The 24,084-nt window shown below is 53.3% G+C and overlaps 1 protein-coding gene and 1 pseudogene across 1 annotated transcript; both read left to right on the top strand.

The window, feature by feature from the left end:
* Window positions 1–593: 593 nt before the first annotated feature.
* LOC136526579 (uncharacterized) lies at window positions 594–20,507 on the top strand (annotated as a pseudogene).
* LOC136536764 (uncharacterized) lies at window positions 620–2,666 on the top strand. Its single transcript, XM_066528950.1, has 7 exons — window positions 620–943; window positions 1,202–1,364; window positions 1,440–1,543; window positions 1,632–1,881; window positions 2,004–2,214; window positions 2,339–2,402; window positions 2,661–2,666. The coding sequence occupies exons 1-7, from the start codon at window positions 620–622 to the stop codon at window positions 2,664–2,666; spliced, it is 1,122 nt and encodes a 373-aa protein (XP_066385047.1).
* Window positions 20,508–24,084: the final 3,577 nt, after the last annotated feature.

Genomic DNA, 24,084 nt, shown 5'->3' on the forward strand with positions numbered 1-24,084 from the left:
AACGTGATCCAAGTGTGGCAAGCAAAATCAAAGCCATACTTGCTATAAAAGTTTGACAAAAAATGAGACTATGACATGAGAGAACAATGCTAAGAAAGTGTGGCACACCGTAGTTCTAACAGTGAACCGAACAACTACCTTAAAAAAACTATAAAGTGACTAACTTATAATGTGAAAAGTTGTGGTTATAAATCAAATGACCCTAAGTCCCACGGTCGTTCTTGGAGTCTCGAGAAAAAGTGACTTTTGTTGTAACGCACGGGCACATTTGCTAGTATTAACTAAAAATACTACCTCTATTCGTAAAAGAATGTAATTATATGAACAGTACCAGCAAACTAGTTCAAATTTTACTAAATTTATAGTAAATAGTATTAACATTTATGTTTTAAATAATTTATTATAAAAATACATTCTGTTACTAATTTAATAATACTTATTTTGTCTTACGAATGTTAGTATTTTTTAATATAATTTTACTTAAAGTTTAAAATGTTTAACTTGTTGACGGAGCTTCCCCTAGTAATTCCACGAGCTTGAGCCATATATACACTTTACCAACGTTTCATCGTCGTCATCATCATCGTAACCTCACTCACTCGGCCACTCCTCCCCGGCAATGGAGGCCTCCGCCGCCTCCTACGCTTCCGCCCCTGCAGCGCTCCTCCCGCTGCTGGCTGCCCCGCCGCGCTTCCTCCACCTCCCTCTTCGCCGTCCCTCTGGCCGCCGCCACGGCTTCGTGATTTGGGGTGGGGGTGGCCTTTTGCTCCAGCCGCCGCTGCTGGGCCCCGGCTCCCGCGCCCGCTGTAGGACAACCTGCTGCGCGTCAAGCCCAGAGCAGGCGGAAGTGCTGCTGGGCGGGGCCTCGCTCGTTAGCTTGGCGGCGGGCGGTCGCTCTCCTCACCGCTCTGCAGCTGATATGGTTGCGGTGGCGCAGTGCGAGGCACGGGGATTTCCCGGAGGTGAACTTGTAGTAGCGATTTCGTGGATTAATGCTTTTTGCACAATTATTTAGTTAATGTTATATAGTCTGGAGGCAGAGTTGCTTGAATTGATTTTGCAACATAGTGTTTTCTGCCTTTTAAACTCTCTCCCTTTCCTTTTTTTTTTGAGAATTGTGCTAACGGAACGCTACATCAGTTTTTGAGCATTACATTACAGAAACTATTTGCTAACTCGGATCGATCTTCTAATTTCGCAGGTTTTACATGAACATGGCAAAATTATTGTAAATAAGGCCCTTGGTCCATCAAAAGCAATGTATGACAGTAATTTGGAAGCACAGCTAACTCAGTATAGTCACTGGCTTTCAGAGCCTTGTGTTTCTGGAAGAATATCTGTTGATGAAATGCATCCCAAGGCTGGTAATTTTCCCTGTGCAAACACTGTACATAAAGAAACACAGGCTTATTCTGTAATTATTCCTTGGATATCTCCAGATTTACCGTTATATATTTCTAGACCTGAAGAAGTTAGTTGCTCAATTCCAACTGCAAATAGTTCCATAGAAAAGGATACAAGTCTTCCTGTGATGCCACATTCTGTATCGCAAGGGCAAGATAAATCCAAGTATTTATCTAACAGAACAGGCCGGGTAGCTGGGCTACCATATCAGTTTTTATCCCTTTCAGGACAAAAGAAAGGCACAAAATAGTCAAGGTCATAATGATAAGCAAATGGATACCAAGGATGCTAATTTAGTTGGATGCCCTCAGAGTGATCAAGAGGAACATCTTGATTTTACATCCTTTTCATCCTTTGAAATAGTAGAAGAAGATCATCTTAATTTTGTTCCCCTGGCCAGCTACCGCAATTTACTTGAACCTGGGAAAGTGATTGAATTCACCAACTCTAATGCAGGGAGCTCTTATTTGCCAGCAGGTTTTACTTTTGAATTCATGTATTCTTCTTGGTACTTAGTCTGCTGAAATAATTTATTTATTTTTCATATCTCCCCTGGAATGATGTTGGCCCATTTCCTCTGAAGCATACTCTATATTCAGGATGCTTTGCTCCAGTTGCATGCTTAAGGGAAGTTCCAGTGAGTAAACAAGTGAAAGCTGTGAAGGGCCATGATGGTGGCTGGAACATTTCTAACATACTAAACAAGGAGAATCCAGATAACTTCGCTCCAGTAAAGAGAGGGGGATCGAAGGGCACAAAGGATACATTAGATTACTTGAGGATATACAATAGTTTCTTAATTGATGGAAGGTAACATATTTTATGGATAATCATTGTGACACTTCTGTGCCTGGAGCTCCAGTTAACTCTATACACAGTGTTAATTTCTGATGATGCAAATTTTCTGGTTTAAACATCTATTTGGTATTTTCAGGTTGAAGGACTGCATGGATTTGTTAGAAAGCATGGAACAAAATGGACTGCTTGATATGAAGAAGGTAAATTACCTTTTCTGATAGTTTATTTTTTATGGGCATGAGTTTTACAATTGGCCTTTTGTAACAAATAAAAGTATATACTATCCAATTCTAAGATTCTCTAATTCTTTTTTTTGAACATAAGATTCTCTTGCCACCACAAGGCTTGATGGGTTGTTCGAGGCTTCTCTCAGTAGGACGACGTCGACTACGACGAGACCTTCAGTCTACTCCCTCTGTCCCTATATGTAAGTCGTTTTTGCTCTTAACCATATGCAGCAATAGTTATCTAAACCTGGCCATACACTGAGTACAGGTGCATTGATGATTGAGTGAATCTAGACATTTACTTTTGCTCCCAGAACGACAGAGAAAGGGGGACAGAGGGAGTAGTTGTCAAGCCGGCCACCATTCGTGCTGGCCAACTACATCTGCAAGCATGGCTTCTCCGTGGTGGAAGTCCGACACTTCTCTCTTTATTTATAAAGATCGAGATGATGTCGCCTATCTACTCATCGATGACATTGTACCGACGACATCCTCTATTGTTCTAATGCTGTGCATCACCGATCATCTCAGCTCTGAGTTCGCCATGACAGACCTTGTGTTATGACTGGTAAGGTCTATGGGCGCAGACACCAGGGCTAGTAGCCCGGTTGGGTCGTTGGACCAGTTGGTTAGCAAGTCCTAAAATCTAGGATACTTATCTCTTGAGTTTGTTATTTAGATTGAGTTAGAGTTAAGTTAGTTAAAGATTTACTTGTATAAGTATGGGACTCTTATGATGGAATAGATTTAGCCCGGGATTGAGTTTAACTCACCTTGGGCCCTCGGGCGTTACTGTTCACGATCTCTCTATTGTCGCTGCCCTCCAGGCGTCTCCAGCCAGCCGCCGAGGACGGCGTCTCCCGTTCATCGCCGGGGTTCCAAGCCCAGGCCCTCCGTCTCTCACCCCTACGCTCTCCGATCCCTAAGCCACAACAATCTGGTATCAGAGACCATGGCTTCCTCCGGTGCTGCTGCCGCTGCCGCGGCGACGGCCACCACCGTTTCCACCACGCCACCGCTGTCCACGTCCCTCGTCACGTCGGGTTCCCTACCACCACCCCCTGCACCATCGAACCTTGCGGATTCCTTGGCCGCCTTGGTGACCATGCAGCGGCAGATGGGCGACATGTTCCACGGCATGCAGCGACAGATGGCGGAGATGTCCCTGCGCTTGGCGACGGTCGAGAGCCGCCCTGGTCCTTCGACAACACCGCTCCTGCCGTACTCCACCGCGCCGCTCCTCCAATATGGCATGCCGGGCTATGGGGCTTTCCCGGCGTCAGAGCCGGTAGTCTCTGAGATGCCTTCACAGTCACTTCCACGGCCCACGGCGCCACCTCCGGTGCCCACAGCGGCTGGCGTTACCTCGCAGCCATCTTCGACGGGACTTCCGATTCAGTCGATTCCGTTTCCGTCATCACTGTCGCCGGTACCGTCGTTGTCCTCCATCCTGAACGGGCCGATCTACTCTTCTGCGACGGTGGTGCATGAACCGCGACATCACCATGAGGGACAGGGGGATAGCTAGGGCGTTCCCAGGTTCCACAAGTTGTCCTTTCCCACTTACGACGGCAAAGAAGACCCGCTCGGATGGCTAAACCGTTGCGAATCCTTCTTCCGCGGCCAGCTTACTAGTGAGGCGGACAAGGTTTGGCTCGCGTCCTTCCACATGACGGGATCAGCACAGCAGTGGTATTATGTGTTGGAACGAGACTCCGGCCGCCCATCTTGGACTGATTTCCGCTTGCTCTGCCACCAACGTTTTGGACCGGCAGTGTCCACCAACCATCTTGCAGACCTCGCTCGACTACCGTTCGGTGCCTCCGTCAATGCTTACATGGAAGCTTTCCAGGTGCGCTTGGCGCACGCGGGACATCTGGCGCCGCTACAACAAGCGCAACTGTTCACCGGCGGACTTCCGGAGTATCTCCGGGTTGACGTGGAGCTCCATGACCCCCAGGATTTACACCGCGCCATGCGCCTGGCTCGGGCTTATGAACGCCGCCATACGTCAGCGGCCCTCGCGCTACTAGCACCACCCAGTCAGCCTCCTCGGCGAATTCTGGCTGGACAGCCAGGGGGTGCTATACCATCAGCAGCAGCCGCGGCCTCCTCCCCAAGCCGGCCATTCAAGCGCCTCACACCGGCGGAGATGGCAGATCGCCGCAAATTGGGCTTGTGTTACAACTGTGATGAACCATATGTGCAAGGACACAAGTGTCCGCGTCTGTTTTACCTTGAAGTGACCGATTATACGGTGGAGGAGCCAGAGTCCGATGACGAAGACCAACCGACAGCAGTCGGCCAAGACAAACCCACCATATCATTATCAGCCATCGCAGGGATCAGGACCGAGGATACTATGCAAGTTTATGTGCAAGTGGGCAATGTACAGTGCGTAGCGCTCCTCGACTCAGGTTCCACTCACACATTCATCAACGGGGACGTCGCACGACGCGTGGGCATCCACTTTGATTGGTGCCCAGGTGCCGGGGTCACTGTCGCCAATGGTGACCGTGTCGAGTGCCGAGGGCTCGCGCGCGACGTCGGCATACGCATTGCCGAAGAGGCCTTCTCAGTGGACTGCTATACGATTCCGTTGGACCGGTGGGATATGGTTCTCGGTGTCAACTTTTTGCGCACTCTCGGACCGATATTGTGGGATTTTGATGACTTGTGCATGGCTTTCAACAAGGCTGATCGGCGTGTTTTCTGGCGCGGTATCGGCTCAACCCGCTATGATGTGCAGTCCACTCGATGGCTCTATGCTCTCCAGGACGCGGGCAGCACCACAGGAACAGCCTTGCTCCACAAGCTGCTCCACTCATTTGAGGATGTGTTCGTTACACCCGAAGGATTGCCGCCTGCTCGACACTGTGATCACTGCATTCACCTCGTGCCAAATGCGGTGCCAGTGGCTGTGCGGCCCTACAGATATCCCCAACTCCAGAAAGATGAACTGGAGGCACAGTGTGCTGCGATGTTGTAGATGGGGATGATCCGCCCGAGCACTTCAGCATTCTCTGCTCCTGTGTTACTTGTCAAGAAACATGACGGCTCCTGGAGGTTTTGTGTTGATTACCGTGCCTTGAACAAACTCACCATTAAGGACAAATTTCCTATCCCGGTGGTCGAAGAATTACTGGATGAGCTTCATGGGGCCCGGTTTTTCTCCAAGCTGGACTTGCGCTCAGGGTACCACCAAGTTCGTATGCATGCTGATGACATTGAGAAGACTGCTTTCCGGACTCATGAGGGTCATTTCGAGTTCTTAGTGATGCCTTTTGGACTGTCCAATGCACCGGCAACATTCCAAAGTCTCATGAACACAGTGCTCCGGCCATTCCTCCGTAAGTTTGTCCTTGTGTTTTTTGACGACATCTTGATTTATAGCCCCTCTTGGTCGACACATCTACAGCACATCAACGCAGTCTTGACTGCCCTTCGTGACCATCAATTGCGGCTGAAACGATCTAAATGCGACTTTGCAATGTCGGCGGTACAGTACTTGGGACATGTCATCTCCGCAGCCGGTGTAGCAATGGATCAGGAGAAGGTCGCGTCAGTCAACACATGGCCTCAACCCGGCAACGTGCGGGCGCTCCGGGGATTCCTAGGTCTCGTCGGGTACTATCGTCGGTTCATCAAAGATTACGGCTCGGTGGCTGCCCCCTTGACTGCACTTCTCAAGAAGGAGGCGTTCCTGTGGTCTACAGCAGCCATGGACGCCTTCAACGCCCTCAAGAAGGCCCTGTCCAGTGCACCGGTTCTACAACTACCTGATTGGGACAAAACGTTCATGGTTGATTGTGATGCATCGGGTTCTGGATTTGGCGCAGTCCTCCATCAAGGCGCTGGGGCTCTGGCATTTTTCAGTAGACCTTTCACAGCGAGGCACCACAAGTTAGCCACATATGAGAGGGAGCTTATCGGTCTTGTCCAAGCTGTGCGGCACTGGCGCCCCTATTTGTCGGGCCGACAGTTCATTGTGCGCACAGATCATTATGCATTGAAGTTTTTGTTGGATCAACGGCTATCTACGGTTCCCCAACATCAGTGGGTTAGTAAGCTCTTTGGGTATGATTTCACGATTGAATACAGGCCGGGAGCTCTCAATGTCGTTGCCGATGCATTGTCTCGGCGGGAGGCGGGCGAACTGCTGCTCCAGGCCATCTCGGCTCCGTCATTTCAGTTATTCGACGACCTACGCCGCGAACTGCAGCTGGACGAAGACCTGCGAGCGCTGCGCGACTCCATTGTGGCTAAACGTGGTGAGCCTTGGCGCATTGCTGAGGGTCTCATCATGCGCGGCGCCCGCGTTTTTGTCCCAGCAACGTCTTCAGTCCTCCCCGCTGTTCTCCAGATGGCTCACGGGGCTGGTCATGAAGGAACACAGAAGACGCTGCAGAGGCTTCGGCAGGAGTTCGTGATCGACCATGATCGTCGCATTGTTCGGGACTTTGTGAGTTCGTGTCTCACGTGTCAGCGGAATAAAACCAACCATCTACACCAGGCCGACCTCCTTCAGCCGCTAGAAGTCCCCTCGCAAGTTTTGTCGGACATATCCATGGATTTCGTGGAAGGGCTACCTCGTGTGCATGGGAAGAGTGTGATTTTAACGGTGGTTGACAGATTTTCCAAGCAGGCACATTTTCTTCCGCTCAGTCACCCATACACAGTAGCGTCGGTCGCCGGTGTGTTCTTTGACGGGATTGTCAAACTTCATGGTTTTTCGGCGTCCATTGTGAGTGACCGCGATCCAGTGTTTACAGGGCATGTGTGGCGCGATCTCTTCAAGCTCGCTGGGGTCAAACTAAAGATGAGCACAACTTTTCATCCACAAACCGATGGACAGTCTGAGGTGGTCAATCGCACCATTGCTATTTATCTGAGGTGTCTCACAGGTGATCGTCCTCGTTCTTGGCTTTAGTGGCTGCCTTGGGCTGAATATTGTTACAACACTTTGTTCCACTCCTCCCTGCGGACGACGCCGTTTGAGGTGGTGTATGGCCGGCCGCCACCGCCACTGCTGCCCTACACTGCCGGCTCGGCAAGTACAGCCACGGTGGACAAGCTTCTCTGCGACCGTGACGCCTTTCTCGCTGATGTTCAGGATCGGTTGCTGCATGCTCAGGAGTATGCCAAACGGCACTATGATGCTCACCACCGCCCTCTTCAGTTCAACATTGACGATTGGGTTTTCTTGCGCCTTCTGCATCGGCCGGCGCAATCCCTGGTGCTGGGTTTTCGTTGCAAGCTTAGTCCACGGTTTGCTGGTCCATTTCAGGTTATTGAACGCATTGGCGAAGTGGCATATCGCCTACGTCTTCCGGAGGAAGCTCGGATTCATGATGTGTTCCATGTTGGGGTGCTCAAGCCGTTTCGGGGAACCTCGCCATCAACTACACCAGCGCTTCCTCCTCTCCATCAGGGCCGACTGCTTCATCATCCTACACGAGTGCTTCGTTCTCAGCTGCGTCGCGGTGTGTGGCATGTGCTGGTGCAGTGGGAGAACATGACGGAAGATGACGCTACGTGGGAGCCCGTGGAGGAGTTCCGTGCTACCTTTCCTTCGTTTCAGCTCGAGGACGAGCTGTTTCCAAAGGAGGGGAGAGATGTTATGACCGGTAAGGTCTATGGGCGCAGACACCATGGCTAGTAGCCCGGTTGGGTCGGTGGACTAGTTGGTTAGCAAGTCCTAAAATTTAGGATACTTATCTCTTGAGTTTGTTATTTAGATTGAGTTAGAGTTAAGTTAGTTAAAGATTTACTTGTATAAGTATGGGACTCTTATGATGGAATAGATTTAGCCTGGGATTGAGTTTAACTCACCTTGGGCCCTCGGGTGTTACTGTATACGATCTCTCTATTGTCGCTGCCCTCTAGGCGTCTCCAGCCAGCCGCCGAGCACGGCGTCTCTCGTTCATAGCTGGGGTTCCAAGCCCAGGCCCTCCGTCTCTCACCCCTACGCTCTCCGGTCCCTAAGCCACAACACCTTGGCACTCTCCACTTTCTCGACATCTCCGTCACGTGCTCCGCCGATGGCTTGCTCCAATCGCAGCGACAGTATGCCATCGATCTACTCTAGTGGGCCGGCATGGCTAAGTGTCACCGCACAACAACTCCGGTTGATTCCCGGTCCAAGCTGTCTGCTACTGAAGGCGACCCCGTTGCTGACCCCTCGGAGTAGCGGAGTCTGGCTGGTGCTCTGTGGTACCTCACGCTGACTCGGACTGACCTCGCCTACGCCGTTAAGCAAGTTTGCCTTTTCATGCAAGACCCACGAGAGCCACATCGCCATTCAGCAAGTCTGCCTCTTCATGCACGACCCACGAGAGCCACATCTTGCCCTGATCAAGTGCATTCTACGCTATGTGAAGGGCACCCTGGACGCCGGTCTCCACCTAGCCACTGGTGGTGTGTCATCCATCACTGCCTACTCCAACGCTGACTGGGCAGGTTGCCCGGACTCCTAGTTCTACTTCGTGCTTCTGCATCTTCTTGGTTCTACTTCGGGCTTCTGCATCTTCCTCGCCGACAACTTGGTCTCCTGGTCTTCAAAGCGGCAGACTACAATGTCCCATTCCAGTGTAGAGGCTGAGTATCGGGCTGTTGCATATGCAGTTGCCGAGTGCTGCTGGCTGCGACAGTTGCATCAGGAGCTTCACGTCCCGATTCCTTCAACAATGGTTGTCTATTGTGACAACGTCAGGGCAGTCTATATGACCTCCAATCCGGTTCATTATCTGTGGAATGACAGAGAAATGGGAAACACCACACGCCCAACATGGGGGGGTGACATTCATATATATAGCCAATATGGCAGGGTATAACAGGCATGTACATGCTTTACATAGCAGGTGCTAATCACACTGATTTGTGCCGTTGCCTATTATATACTTGGCTAATATACACTTGCCTAATATATCTATCAGCCGCCCGCAGTCGAAGCGTCAGGATTCCGGATGCAGAGACTGGACCGAAATTCGTCAAACAGCTGAACCGGCAACCCCTTTGTCATGATGTCAGCGAACTGAAAACGTGACGGCACATGGAGAACTCGAACCTCGCCGAGAGCCACCTTCTCACGGACGAAGTGGATGTCAATCTCGATGTGCTTGGTACGGCGGTGGTGGACCGGGTTGGCTGTCATGTAGACAGCGCTGACGTTGTCACAGTAGACAACTGTGGCAACCTTCAAGGGAACATGAAGTTCCTGAAGGAGTTGTCGAAGCCAACAGCACTCGGCAACCACGTGAGCAACAGCCCGGTACTCGGCCTCCGCACTGGACCGGGACACCGTGGTCTGCCGTTTTGAAGACCAGGACACCAGACTGTCGCCGAGGAAGACGCAGAAGCCTAATGTAGAGCGGCGGGAGTCTGGGCACCCGGCCCAGTCAGCATCGGAGTATGCAATCAGCTTGTCGACTGGCCCAGTGCCGATGTGGAGACCAGCCGACAGTGTGCCCTTCACATATCGAAGGATGCGCTTGATCAGCGCGAGGTGAGCTTCGCGCGGGTCATGCATGAAGAGGCACACTTGCTGTACAGCATAGGCCAGGTCGGGGCGAGTAAGCGTCAGGTACTGGAGAGAGCCGGCGAGACTCCGGTACGCGGCGGGATCAGCGACAGGAGCGCCCGCCGAGGCAGAGAGCTTGGCACGAGAGTCAACAGGTGTCGATGTCGAGTGACACTCGGCCATGCCCGCCTTCTGGAGGAGGTCCACGGCGTACTGCCGCTGGCTGAGGAAGAGGCCGTCGGAGGAGCGAGTGACGGATATACCCAGGAAGTGATGTAGTTCCCCGAGGTCCATCATGGCGAACTCAGAGTGAAGGCGGGCGATGATACGTCGAAGCAGAGCGGCCGAGGAAGCCGTGAGGACGATGTCGTCGACGTACAGCAACAAGTAGGCGGAGGAGCTGCCCTCGGAGTAGATGAAGAGGGAGGCATCGGTGGCAGAGGCGACGAAGCCGAGCTGTCGGAGAAACGTGGCGAAGCGTTGGTGCCACGCTCGAGGGGCCTGCTTGAGGCCGTAGAGGGAGCGCTGGAGGAGGCAGACGGCTTCGGGTCGTGCTGGGTCGACGAAGCCGGGGGGCTGCTGACAGTAGACCGTCTCATGCAGGTGGCCATGAAGAAAAGCGTTCTTCACATCCAACTGATGGATAGGCCACTGGCGAGATGCGGCGATGCTGAGGACGACCCGAATAGTGGCCGGCTTGACGACGGGGCTGAACGTCTCGTCGTAGTCGACGCCGTGACGCTGGGTGAAGCCGCGGACGACCCAGCGAGCTTTATGCCGAGCCAAGGTGCCATCGGAGTGGAATTTGTGCCGGAAAATCCACTTGCCGGTGACCACATTGGCGCCAGGAGGACGAGGAACGAGGCGCCAGGTGTTGTTGTCGACAAGGGCCTTGTACTCAGCCATGGCTGCACGCCACTGGGAATCAGCAAGACCCCCCCTGTAGTCGCGCGGAATGGGCGAGGCAGTGGAGCCGGTGGCGACGTGAGCTGCTGGAGGGAACCCGTACCGATCGACAGGCCTGAGGGAACCTGTCTGGAGGCGCGTCACAGGTCGGTTCGGAGGCAGTGGTGGTGGCAGTGGCGGAGCAGCCACCACAGCCGGAGCAGCCGCCATGGCTGGAACAGCTGCCACGGCTGGAGCCGGGGCCGGCTGTTCGGAAACAGCTGGTGCCGTGCGGCGCCGGGTGTAGACCCGAAGGGGTGGGGGAGCGACCGGTGCAGGTGGAAGAACCGGGCCAATCTGGAGGATGGCCGGGTCCTCAGCGAGCTCCTCCAGATGAGCTCGATGACGCGGCTGCTCAGCGTCGGGTTGCGACGGAGCGACCGCTGCTGCGCGTGGCACCGGCGCTGGTGTTCCTGCAAGAAAATCCAGAGAGCTTGGCAGCGCACTGGTGGAGTCAGATTGAAATGGAAATGTCGTCTCGGCGAATACAACATGACGGGAAATGATGATCCGTCGTGTCGTTAGGTCGAGACACCGGTAGCCCTTATGGGAAGAGGGATAACCAAGGAAGACACAAGCGGTGGAGCGGGGGGCCAACTTGTGTTTGGAGGTAGCGGTGAGGTTAGGATAGCATAGACAACCGAATACACGAAGAATAGTGTAATCTGGTGGCTGCTGGTAGAGTTGCTCATAGGGGACTTTATGGTGAATGGCTGAGCTGGGGCGCCTGTTGAGGAGATAGGTGGCTGTGGTGAGCGCCTCGGCCCAGTATTTGGGTGGCATGTGAGCGTGGATGAGGAGGGTGCGGCATATATCGTTCAGAGAACGGATGATGCGTTCAGCCTTCCCGTTTTGAGGGGAGGTGTAAGGGCAAGAGAGGCGTAGGTGAATACCGCTGGAGGCAAAGAAGGTGGTGAGGGCAGTATTGATGAACTCAGTGCCATTATCAGCTTGTACAGCTTTGACAGGAAGGCTAAACTGTGTGTGGACGTAGGCGCAAAAATTAATGATGTGAGTGGCTACCTCAGATTTGCGGACGAGGGGGAACGTCCAGCAATAATGTGTGAAATCATCTAGGATGACAAGATAGTACTGCGCACCAGAAATGCTAGCGACCGGGGACGTCCAAACATCACAGTGTACAAGCTCAAAGGGGAGAGATGAAACTGAACTGGAATTACCAAAGGGCAGCCGCACATGCTTGCCAAGTTGACATGGATGACATAAAGTAGGAGCTGATTTATTACAGGAAATGGAATTATTGTTCCTAAGCAAATCTAGAGTGGCAGCCCCTGGATGACCAAGACGATGGTGCCATAGGTCAGTGGAGGTGGCGAGGTTGGCCTGTGGCGTGGCGGGGACGGTGTAGAGGCCGTCGGAGCTATTGGAGCGAATAATCACGCGTCGGGTCTGCAGGTCCTTAACAGAGAAACCAAACGCGTCAAATTCGATAGTGCAATGGTTGTCACGAGTGAATTGGCGAACTGAAAGTAAGTTGCGCACTAAGGAGGGGACAACAAGAACATTGCGAAGAGAGAAGGGGGAGGTGCGGCCAGGTAAAGTGGAGTGACCAGAACAGGACACAGGCAACTGATGCCCGTTGCCGACAGTGATGGAAGAAGAGGAGGAGGGATGACGAGATAGAAGTATACCATCCGAGTTGTGCATGTGGGAGGTGGCGCCGGAGTCCATGACCCAGCCAGAGTTCTGGAGCGCCATTTGGTTCAAGGCGGCAATGAGGCCGGCTTGATCCCACATCGGTGTTGGTGGAGGTGCAGCGAAGTGCGCCTGCGGGTTGGTGCCCATGAGCCCCTGGTGACGCCCGCCCTGGGCATTGGGGTGTTGCAAGCCAGGGCGAGGGCCCTGCAGCCAGTCGCCATGTGGAGGAGGACCGCCCTGGGGGGCCCAGGGGGTGTAGCAGAACCAGGGCACCATGGGGCGGTTGCCCCCGTGTTGCTGACCGCCACCGCCGCCCTGCTGCCAGGCAGCGCCGCCGCCCTGCTGCCAGCCACCCTGGCCGCGCCAGGGACCCTTCTTGCCGCCCTTGCCTTTCTTGCCGCCCCCTGGACCCTTGGAAGGGGCAGAGGGAGCGCTGGAAGTGGAGGAATGGCACTCGGCAGAGGTGCAGCTAGAGCCGGAGGCGGCTACCATAGCGGAGGCCGCCGTGGTCTTCTCATCGTTGGCGAGGCGCAGTTCCTTGAGGGAGAGCATCTCGCGCGCCCTGGGAAAGGAGGGCAGCACGGTGGCGTTGGCGATGTCGTCGGCGGTGGCGCTGAAGCGCGGATTGAGGCCGCGGAGGAGACTGAGGACGAGCTGCTTGTCGTCGATGGTTTCGCCGACATCCCGGAGGGCGGCGGCCTTGACCTTGATCTTCTGGCAGTACTCGTCGATCGTCGAGTCGCCCTGCTTGAGGGAGTGAAACTCCTCAAGCAGGAAGACGGCCCGGGGTGCGCGGTTGGAGCGGAACAGGGCTTCAATTTCCACCCACAGCTCGCGGGCGGTTTGGTTCTCGTCGGTGATGGCGAGATCAAGAACCGAGTCGTCGACGGTGTTGAGGATCCAACCGCGGACAGTGCACTCAGCAATGGGCCACGATGGATCGTTGGCGGGGGGGTCAGCAGACTCACTGATGTGTGGGAGGAGACCGAATTTCCCACACAGAGACTTGAAGAAGGAAGCCCACTTGGTGAAGTTGGGATTCTTCATCTCCAGAACCACCGGGATGTGAGTCTTCACATTGACGGCGGTGTAGGGGTGGACGAGCACAGCCGGCGGTGAGCCGTTGGCGGTGACAGACATGGTGTGGACGGCGGCTGCAGAGGTCAGCCGGCGGGAAAAGGTGGAGAGGAGAAAGGGGCGGAAGCAGAAGGTCCGGGATCAGATTGATCACGCGGTCTCTGATGCCATGTGGAATGACAGAGAAATGGGAAACACCACACGCCCAACATGGGGGGGTGACATTCATATATATAACCAATATGGCAGGGTATAACAGGCATGTACATGCTTTACATAGCAGGTGCTAATCACACTGATTTGTGCCGTTGCCTATTATATACTTGGCTAATATACACTTGCCTAATATATCTATCATTATCGTCACACGAAGCACATTGAGACTGACATCCACTTCGTCTGTGTTCGAGTGCTACATGTCCCCTCTGGACATCAGTTCATGGACATCATGACTAAGGGACTACTTGTACAGTTGTTTAGTGGCTGTGACTGTGGGCGGCTATTAGGGATATGCATAGTCTAGAGATATGTATGTACTTTACTTGTACTCCAAGTTGTATCTTGACTATATATATGAAAGTCACCCCTCCCTTAACTGGTGTGAGGTGTTCCTTAATTCTCTACAATAATTACTTTACAATGTTCTTCATTATATAAAAAATCTTTACAATGTTCTTTCTAAGTCATATTTGTATTTTCTGTAGGACTTCCTCAGCAGTTATGGTGTATCGTGAGGCAGTTTCAGCTGGGCTACTACCCTCAAGTGATGTTTTATCTCAAGTGTTGGGGTGCCTTAGGCTTCCTCATGGCTCTTCTCTGAAGAGTAGTTTCATTGAAAACATGGGAATAAGTTGTGATATTCCACAACACCCAAATATAAATTCACATTTCGAAGGATTCGGTGAATATGACATTCGAGCTTTTTCTATACTGGAGGTAATTATGCTATCTTTAATTAAAAATGGCTCTGTTTCAACATATGCAGGTTAATGAAAGTTGCATGGCTTCTTGTCACAGGAGGCTGCTTCATTAGGAGCAGTTGGAAGTATTTCCATGAAAGAGACCTGAATTCTTATTGATGCTAGAAAGTTAAAGATCTACACAGCCGAGGTACTATTGCTGATTGGAACATGCCACATAAGCGAAACTGTATCTGAATGCAATTCAAGGACACATCGATGTGTCCTTTTTCTTGTTTCTGTATTTTAGGATATTTTTTGAGTTGGAGTGCTTATGGTGGGGGCGCAGGGTGGGGAGTAGTTGGGAAGTGATTCTGGTGGTGATTGAATATGAGCGGGTCTATTTAGCTCCCAGCTAGGGATGAAAATGGTTGGAAACAGTACAATAATACAGAATTGAGACTTCCTGTTTCTATCAAAATAACTAATGGAAAAAGCTCAAAAAATGGTTGTGCTAAAATAAAAAAAAAATGTCAACTTTCATCTTTTGATAAAAACAGAAACGGTCGTAAATGGTATCATAATACGGAAAACGGTATCAGATTTTCTCGTACCGCTTTCACCCCTTAGCTCACAGTGTAAATGGAGAAGCAATTCATGTCACATCCCCACCAGAATCTAGTTGTGCTTTACTCGTTTTGCTGCCTAGGAGTAATTTTCAATACAAATTGAGAGCTGGGAGCGATCTCAAACAGCTCCTTAGATGTTAGCTTACTGTAGGTTCACTTTTAGATTTTTCTTTGTGGTGATTTCTGCTGCACTGGTCATGCCCGTTGCCTAGATGCCTTCTAGCCACGCCATCAAAAGTTTGTAGCCATTAGATCAACACAAGTTGCTTTAATCTAACCGTGATTTCCTATGGCCTCCTGCGAGTCGTCTTTCACAACAATCTGGCATTTTTCATGTTATTTATTTCAGAATTTTCTCATCAAGAGTTTATAAAAACATTGATATTCAGGAATCTAAAATATAAAAGCAAGCCCCTGTATTAAAATTATGGATCTGTTGCATGCTGCTGATGGCATGGAGATTTGGCTAAAGTTTCTGGACCAATCACGTAGAGGACAGAAGTATATGTGTTTGTTTTTTCCAGTTTTGAGTATGTGGTATGGACTTGTGTTGTTGCTGGGGTTGAGGCAATTTATGCAGCTGATAGCATGTCTTATGTATATATATTTTTTATTTTGCAGGTATCTCTTCTTAGAACATTAAGATCTTTGAAGCATCGACTGGCTGCAGGTGAATGCTAGATTATTTTTAAAAAAAAAATCAAATAGTGTGTTAATGCTTCTATTTTCTAGTGAATCAAGAAAAAGTATTCATGCTTTGCACCACCGACATTGGACAAATGGTGTGAAACAATAAATATGGAGGGTCTATGGATTATTTGTGCTCCTGTGAATTTTGTTTAGATTGTAAACTATATAAATATAGATTATTGGCCATTTCCTGATAAGGCGAGCAGACAAATATAATCTGGATATTTTTTCTGACTATAACTACTGACTGTTATTTCGGTCAATTGAATTATCCGAACACAGTAGACATGGTTTTTAGTCACATGTGCATGGTTCTATGATTTCTTGTAACTAACTAAATGGTTATCCTGTGATATCCTCACAGGCTGGAACACCAATAAGAAAATGGAGAATTTTGTACTCATGTATGATTTACATTAGTTTTTCTGTTCTAACATTTCTTAGTGATGCAGGTTCAAGGTTACCAAACGTGACAATCTTGTTACCCACAGAAAAGAAACAAGTTGACATTGATGAAAAGTTGAAAACACTTAAACTTGCTGGAAGGTGAAATCGTATCCATTATTATATGGATACTTGTACTATACATATTTATATTTCGTGGCTTAACTTTTGCAAATTAATCCTGCTTTAATTTTTTTTAAACAATAGAGTAAAATTCACAAGCAGTTCCTAAACTTGCACGACGGTGTCATCCAGGTCTAAACTCTCGAATTTTATATTTGATCTCCCATGTTTTTATGATGGCGTCATCTGAGTTCCTAACTCTCAAACTTTGATATGTAGATCTACAAACTTGTATCGTGGTGTTATGTTATGGTGGGAAAGGTGTACCACCGCCGTAACAAGATGAGTGGCTAAGGTAGCAGGGGCCGGGCCAGGCACTAGGGTGCGGCCAGCCACCAGGGCAAGGCGTGGGAGCCAGTTTGGGCCCCAGCTGGGTCTATAGGAGTTAGTTATTAAGAGTCCTAGTTGGTTTGGAGTTTGTTGAGTTAGGGCTGTCAGCCCTTAGATTTAGGAAAGGTTTGTTATTGAGTTGTTATAAGTATCAAACAATCTAAAGGAATAAAGGATAGCCTGAGATTGAGTTTATCTCACCTTGGGCCCTCAGGCGTTACTGTTCACGCTCTCCTATTGTCACCAAGCTTCCAGCCAGGCGCCGAGCACGGCGCCGCCAGTTCGTCGCCGGGGTTTCAAGCCCAGACCTCTCGTCTTCCACCCCTACTCTCTTAGATCCCTAAGCTCCAACAACCTGGTATCAGCCATGTCTGGTCCTGGGTCATCCACCGCCGCCGCCGCTCCAACCACTGCCGCTGCCACTGTCACCACCACCGGCCTCCCTGTGCTCACCACCTCCGCGCCAATTGTGGCCACCACCGCGTCGCTGCTCAGCCCAACACCCGCAGCCCCAGCATTCCCCGCCGAGGTCTTCAACGTCAGATGGGGGACATATCTTTGCGTCTTGCAGCGGTGGAGCGCCAGCCCTCATCTTCGGGGCCCCCGGTTCTCTAGTACGGGCTGTCGGGCTACGGCGGCATTCAGGCGTTGCCTGCCTCGGGGCCGGCCATCTTGGAACTCCCGTTCTCCGCACCGCCAGTGCCGACCACGGGGGTCACCACCACCGGTGCCCTGTCCCTCCCGCCGCAGCCTCCATCTGCGGGGCTTTCCATCACCCAGATTCCTTTTCCACACTCGCCGTCGCCCGTGCCTTCCCTGTCATCCATCATGCAAGGCGCCAGGATCGCTGCACCGCCACCTTCGAACGCGATGCACACGCTGCCGCCACTGCCTCATCTACCGCCGGAGCCGGAGGGTCCTGCTGTCCCCCGGTACCATAAGCTGTCCTTCCCCACCTACGACGGCAAGGAGGATCCGCTTGGCTGGCTGCTCAAGTGTGAGCAATTTTTCCGCGGCCAGCAAACTCGGCAAGCGGATTGGGTCTGGCTTGCGTCCTACCACCTCACTGGCACAGCCCAGATGTGGTACACAATCCTGGAACGCGACGCCGGCCGGCCCGATTGGGAAGAGTTCAAGCGGCTGTGCCATCAACGCTTCGGACCCCCGCTCAGTACCAATCACTTGGCGGACTTGGCACGCCTACCCTTCACATCATCGGTGGATGCCTACCTAGATGCGTTTCAGGCGCGGATGGCGCACGCCGGTCGCCTCTCGCCGCACCAGCAGGCTCAGCTATTCACCGGGGGACTTCCGGACCACATCCGCGTCGACGTCGAGCTCCACGACCCGCAAGATCTCCAGCGGGCCATGCGCCTGGCACGCGCATACGAGCGGCGGAATATGCCTGCACAGCTCGCTCTGCCAGCGTCGTCGGGCCGCCTGTCTCGCCGCAATGCGGGGACGGCACCAGCACTTACTGCGTCGGCAGGGTCCCAGGGAGATCGGGGGAGATGGATGAACGTCGCAAACAGGGCCTCTGCTATAACTGCGATGAGCAGTACGTCCGCGGCCACAAGTGCGCCCGACTTTTTTATCTAGAGGCATCAGACTACATCGTCGAGGAACCAGCGGATACCGATGAGGAGCCAGCGGCACCTGTAGCAGCGAGCCAGCCACCATTCGACCCCGATGCCCCCATGATCTCGCTCAACGCCATTACGGGCATTCGAACTGAGGACACCATGCAGCTCTATATCCAGATGGGCAATGACCAGATTGTCGCGCTCTTGGATTCAGGCTCCATGCATAATTTTGTGCGCGGCGATGTCGCCCGGCGCGTTGGCCTTCAGTTCCATCCCTGCCCGGGCGCCAGGGTCATCGTCGCCAACGGGGACCGTGTGGCCTGCCGCGGCCTCGCAAAGGACGTCACCATTCGCATCACCGACGAACACTTCTCCATCGACTGCTACTCGATCCCAATTGACGGCTATGACATGGTCCTCGGCGTCACCTTCCTGAGGACGTTGGGACCCATCCTCTGGGACTTCGATGATTTGTGTATGCCGTTCTCGCGCAACGGCTGTCGCGTGTTCTGGCGCGGCATCGGCTCGACACGGCGCGATGTTCAATCAACTCAGCGCCTCCATACACTGCGCCAAGATGGGTCGGCTCTGATGGAACGTTTGCTGCAGTCTTTCGAGGACCTCTTCGCTGAGCCCCAGGGATTACCGCCGGTCCGTTCGTGTTGGTATCAGAGATCTCTGGTTCGATCATGTAGTTCGATCATGTCCACCACCTGCCATCAGCGCCAGCGCCGTTGGCCGCGTCGGGGTTGTCGTCCGCATCCTCGGGAGCGCCCCTGACGTTGGAATCTTTGGCCACCGACGTGGCTGCGATCGCCCGCGGCATGACGGCCATGCAGGCGGCCATGGCGGCCATGCAGGCGACCCTGACCGCCCTGCATGCGAGTTCGGCGCCCAGCCCTTTCCCGCAGCCGGTCAGCTGGCCGCCGCAACCGTCCAACGGACTCTTGACCGCCGAGGAGAGCAGCAGTCCCGCGCTGCTTTCCACCTCTCCTTCACTGATCCCGTTGTTCACCACCCCCAGCCCCGTGCCGCCACAGCAGGACAGCGATGGAGTCTTCTACGGGGGCGTGGATGGCATCCAGGCATCGGCGGCGCAGCTGCAGGCGGTGGCGCATTGCCTCCTAGCGCGCCGGCAGGGACGACAACACCCCATCTTCAAGCGGCGGCGTCCAGTCGTCCCTACAGCAGCAGCCTTGCAGCTCACGGAGAGGAAGGCAATTGCGCGGGCAAGTGCCTGCAAGGTGTTTGCGGCGGTGCGGCTGCAGGCTGCGGCGCGTGGCCTCCTAGCGCGCCGGCGGCTGCAGAAGATGCGCTCACCTATGCACGAGGCGACCTTGACGGCGGTCGACCTCAGCATAGGGGAGCGCGACCTAGCATGGTCGGTCGACCTCGCCTGGTCGGACGGCCACCAGCAACCGCCCCAAACTGCTGTTGTCTTCAGGCGCAAGCATGGTGTTTTTTTCGTGGGCGGCGGACTCCAACTCTGCGGCACCGGCGATATGGGAGCAGCTTTCCTCCTTGTCACCGGCGGGGACGCACTGCCTAGCGCCATCGCATTCCGCCACCGTCCGCCACGAGCACGTCTCCGCTGGTTGTTGTTGCCACTAATTCTAGGTGGCCATACCCGTGCACCCCTCTCATTCCGATGGTCTCCATGGGATCCAGGTGGCTACACACGTGCTGGTCCAGCAAGCGGAGGGTGCCCGCCGTATCTTCAGGATTCAAAAATAAAGAGTCGTAGTCTTCTTCAGGTCAATAAAATAAGCCGAGATGTAAAAGTCTTATTTTTATGTGTTTGGTTTGTGTCTAGTGGAGGCATCGTTAGTGTCATCGTTAGATTGCAGCTCGAGGACGAGCTGCATATCCAGGTGGGGTGTAGTGTTAGAGGAGTCAAGGGCCTATTGGGCCTTAGTCCATTAGGGTTAATTAGTCGCTTGCTTAGGGCCAAGTCAGACCTCTCTATATAATGAGAGGAGATGTATCAATCTAGAATCAAGCAAGAGATTAGAAGGAAATCCCGGCCTCCCCCTGCGCCCCTAGCCCTAGCCGCCGCCACCACCACGTGAACAGTACCCACGGATACTGTAGCGCTGCGGGTACTGTAGCACGCACATCGCCGCCACTTCCCTCAACTCGCTCCTCTCGATCCCAACAACCCCAACGCCATCCATAACAATCTGGTATCAGAGCTCCTGGATGAACTCAAAGGCGCCAGATTCTTCACCAAATTGGATCTCCGTTCGGGCTACCATCAAGTTCGGATGCATGCGGATGACGTGGAGAAGACGGCCTTCCGCACACATCATGGCCACTTCGAGTTTTTGGTCAGGCCGAACGGCCACTTCGAGTTTTTGGTCATGCCGTTCGGCCTGACCAACGCACCCGCAACATTCCAGAGCCTCATGAACACAGTCCTTCAGCTCTACCTCCGTAAGTTCATGTTGGTCTTCTTCGATGACATTCTAATCTACAGCCCTTCGTGGACGGCGCATCTCCAGCATGTCAAGGCCGTCCTCACAGTGCTGCGGGAACAGCAGTTGTGCGTCAAGCGCAGCAAGTGTTCGTTCGCCGCGCCCTCCGTCACGTACCTGGGACACATCATCTCCGCTGATAGGGTGGCCATGGACCACTCCAAGGTGGAGGCAGTGACGTCGTGGCCTCAGCCACGTTCAGCGCGGGGTCTCCGTGGCTTCCTCGGGTTGGCGGGCTACTACCGCCGCTTCATCAAGGATTTCGGCGCCATCGCTGTGCCCCTCACGCAGCTCCTGCGCAAGGACGCCTTCATCTAGTCGGAGGCGGCAGCAGCGGCGTTCACGGCATTGAAACATGCGCTGGCTGCAGCGCAGGTTCTCCAGTTGCCGGACTTCGGGGTACCCTTCACGGTGGATTGCGATGCTTCTGGATCGGGCTTCGGCGCTGTGCTGCACCAAGGCACGGGCGCTATAGCATTCTTCAGCCGGCCATTCTCGTCACGGCACATGAAGCTCGCGGCGTACGAGCGGGAACTCATTGGATTGGTGCAAGCTGTTCGACACTGGAGGCCATATCTTTGGGGGCGTCGCTTCGTCGTGCGCACAGATCACTATGCGCTCAAGTTTCTCTTCGACCAGCGCCTCTCCACCCTGCCACAACATCAGTGGGTCTCCAAGCTGTTCGGCTACGACTTTGCCGTCGAGTTTCGGCCGGGCCGCCTGAACGTGGTGGCGGACGCGCTGTCCTGGCGTGACGAGGCTGCTGCTCAGCTGCATGCCCTGTCAGGACCATCATTCAACCTCTTCGACAGCCTCCGCCGCGAGCTCGACAAGGACACAGCCATGCGCACGCTGCGGGACTCCATAGCCGCTGACCGCGGCGCCCCTTGGCGTGTTGTGGATGGCCTCATCCTTCACGGCACCCGCGTCTTCGTGCCAGTGCAGTCGGCACTGCTGCCCACAGTGTTGGAGCTGGCCCACTCGGTTGGGCATGAGGGCGTTCAGAAGACCCTCCATCGCTTGCGTGCCCAGTTCTACGTCGAGGGAGATCGCACACACGTGCGTGACTATGTGCACGCCTACGCCGTCTGCCAGAAGAACAAGGTGGACTCCCTTCGGCCGGCAGGGCTGCTGCAGCCCCTGGAGGTGCCATCACAAGTGTGGTCCGACATCTCGCTCGACTTCATCGAAGGACTGCCGCGTGTTAATGGCAAGAGCGTCATCTTAACGGTGGTCGATCGCTTCTCCAAGCATGCGCACTTCATTGCGCTCAGTCATCCGTACACCGTAGCTTCGGTCGCCAAGGCTTTCTTCGAGGCCATTGTTCGCCTGCACGGGTTCCCCAACTCCATTGTCAGCGACAGGGACCCCGTGTTCACGGGCAATGTGTGGCGGGATCTATTCAAGTTAGCGGGGGTCAAGCTCCGCCTCAGCACGGCATTCCACCCGCAAACCGATGGCCAATCCGAAGCAGTCAACAAGACCATTGCCATGTATTTGCGCTGCATCACCGGCGACCGTCCAAGGGCATGGTTGGAGTGGCTGCCATGGGCCGAGTACTGCTACAACACGTCATACCACATGGCCTTACGGACTTCGCCATTTCAGGTTGTCTATGGCCGGCCGCCTCCTGCCTTGATCCCCTATACTGCAGGTACAGCGCGCACCGACACTGTCGACGCACTTCTCTAGGATCGTGACGCCTTCCTGGCTGAGGTGCGCGAACGCCTTCTCCAGGCCCAGGAATATGCCAAGCGATACTACGGCGGCCACCATCGCCCCTTGGAGTTTGCAGTGGGCGATTGGGTGTGGCTCCGCATCCTTCGTCGACCGGTGCAGTCGCTGCTGCCGGGGCCGCGGGGCAAGCTCAGCCCACGGTTCGCAGGCCCCTTCCAGGTGACCGAGCGCATTGGTGACGTCACGTACCGACTGCTGTTGCCCGAAGGAGCGCGCATCCACAACGTCTTTCATGTGGGCGTGCTCAAGCCGTTCCGGGGGACTCCTCCAGCAACGCCCCCGGCCCTTCCTCCGCTGCGTCACGGCCATCGTCTCCAGCAACCGGCACGGGCGCTGCGTGCCCAGCTTCGGTGGGGCACTTGGCATGTCTTGATCCAGTGGGTGACGCTGCCGGAAGATGAAGCCACTTGGGAACAGCTGGACGAATTCCGCGCTGAGTTCCCTGCCTTCCAGCTCGAGGACGAGCTGTTCGTCGAGGGGGGGAGTGATGTTATGGTGGGAAAGGTGTACCACCGCCGTAACAAGATGAGTGGCTAAGGTAGCAGGGGCCGGGCCAGGCACTAGGGTGTGGCCAGCCACCAGGGCAAGGCGTGGGAGCCAGTTTGGGCCCCAGCCGGGTCTATAGGAGTTAGTTATTAAGAGTCCTAGTTAGTTTGGAGTTTGTTGAGTCAGGGCTGTCAGCCCTTAGATTTAGGAAAGGTTTGTTATTGAGTTGTTATAAGTATCAAACAATCTAAAGGAATAAAGGATAGCCTGAGATTGAGTTTATCTCACCTTGGGCCCTCGGGCGTTACTGTTCACGCTCTCCTATTGTCATCAAGCTTCCAGCCAGGCGCCGAGCACGGCGCCGCCAGTTCGTCGCCGGGGTTTCAAGCCCAGACCTCTCGTCTTCCACCCCTACTCTCTTAGATCCCTAAGCTCCAACATGTCATCTCTGTCTTTAAACTTATGAACTTGTTTTTGGCGTTAGGATTGGTCCAAATGTCCTTTGACTTGCAAAATGTGCAGATGTGGCATATACTCAGTACACGGAGCTGATCACAGCCCGTTTGTACCAATAACTAGATGACACTGGTGTATAAGTTCAAAGTCCTAAATATCAAAATTTGAGAGTTGGAGCCCAAATGACACTATTATACAAGTTCATGGACTCAAATATCAAAATTCGAGTCTGGGATCTAGATGACTTTAACGTATAAGTTTAGGGAACACTCTGTGAATTCTACTGAAAACAATATATCTCAGTTATCCATTTAAATAACCTGATAGCATTTTGAAGAGATTGATTTGGATTACATTGTGCAGAATTGGTCAAGCAGTTGGCTCTCTCCTGAGGCGATTAAGAATTTCATACCAGGGGGAGGAAGTCTCATGTGAGGATGAGGATCAATGGCCTCACGTTAAGGAGGTGGTTCAATCCAAAACTGAATAGCAAATCCTCTGCTGCCGCACCAGCTGACTTGCTTCCACTACCTTCGCGGTTAGCCAAAGGAATTGCTGGTCAGCAACGCGACATTAGAAACCTTTCACTCGAGTAGTAGACTAG

Source organism: Miscanthus floridulus, chromosome 2 (genome assembly GCF_019320115.1).
Source record: "Miscanthus floridulus cultivar M001 chromosome 2, ASM1932011v1, whole genome shotgun sequence".
NCBI lineage: Eukaryota > Viridiplantae > Streptophyta > Magnoliopsida > Poales > Poaceae > Miscanthus > Miscanthus floridulus.

Excerpts from the sequence above, each read along its gene's own strand:
- LOC136536764 (XM_066528950.1), top strand. The coding sequence starts at position 620 with ATGGAGGCCTCCGCCGCCTCCTACGCTTCCGCCCCTGCAGCGCTCCTC. Across the intron at positions 1,365-1,439 it reads TGAAATGCATCCCAAGGCTG|ATTTACCGTTATATATTTCT; the intron begins GTAATTTTCCCT and ends GGATATCTCCAG. Across the intron at positions 2,215-2,338 it reads AGTTTCTTAATTGATGGAAG|GTTGAAGGACTGCATGGATT; the intron begins GTAACATATTTT and ends TGGTATTTTCAG.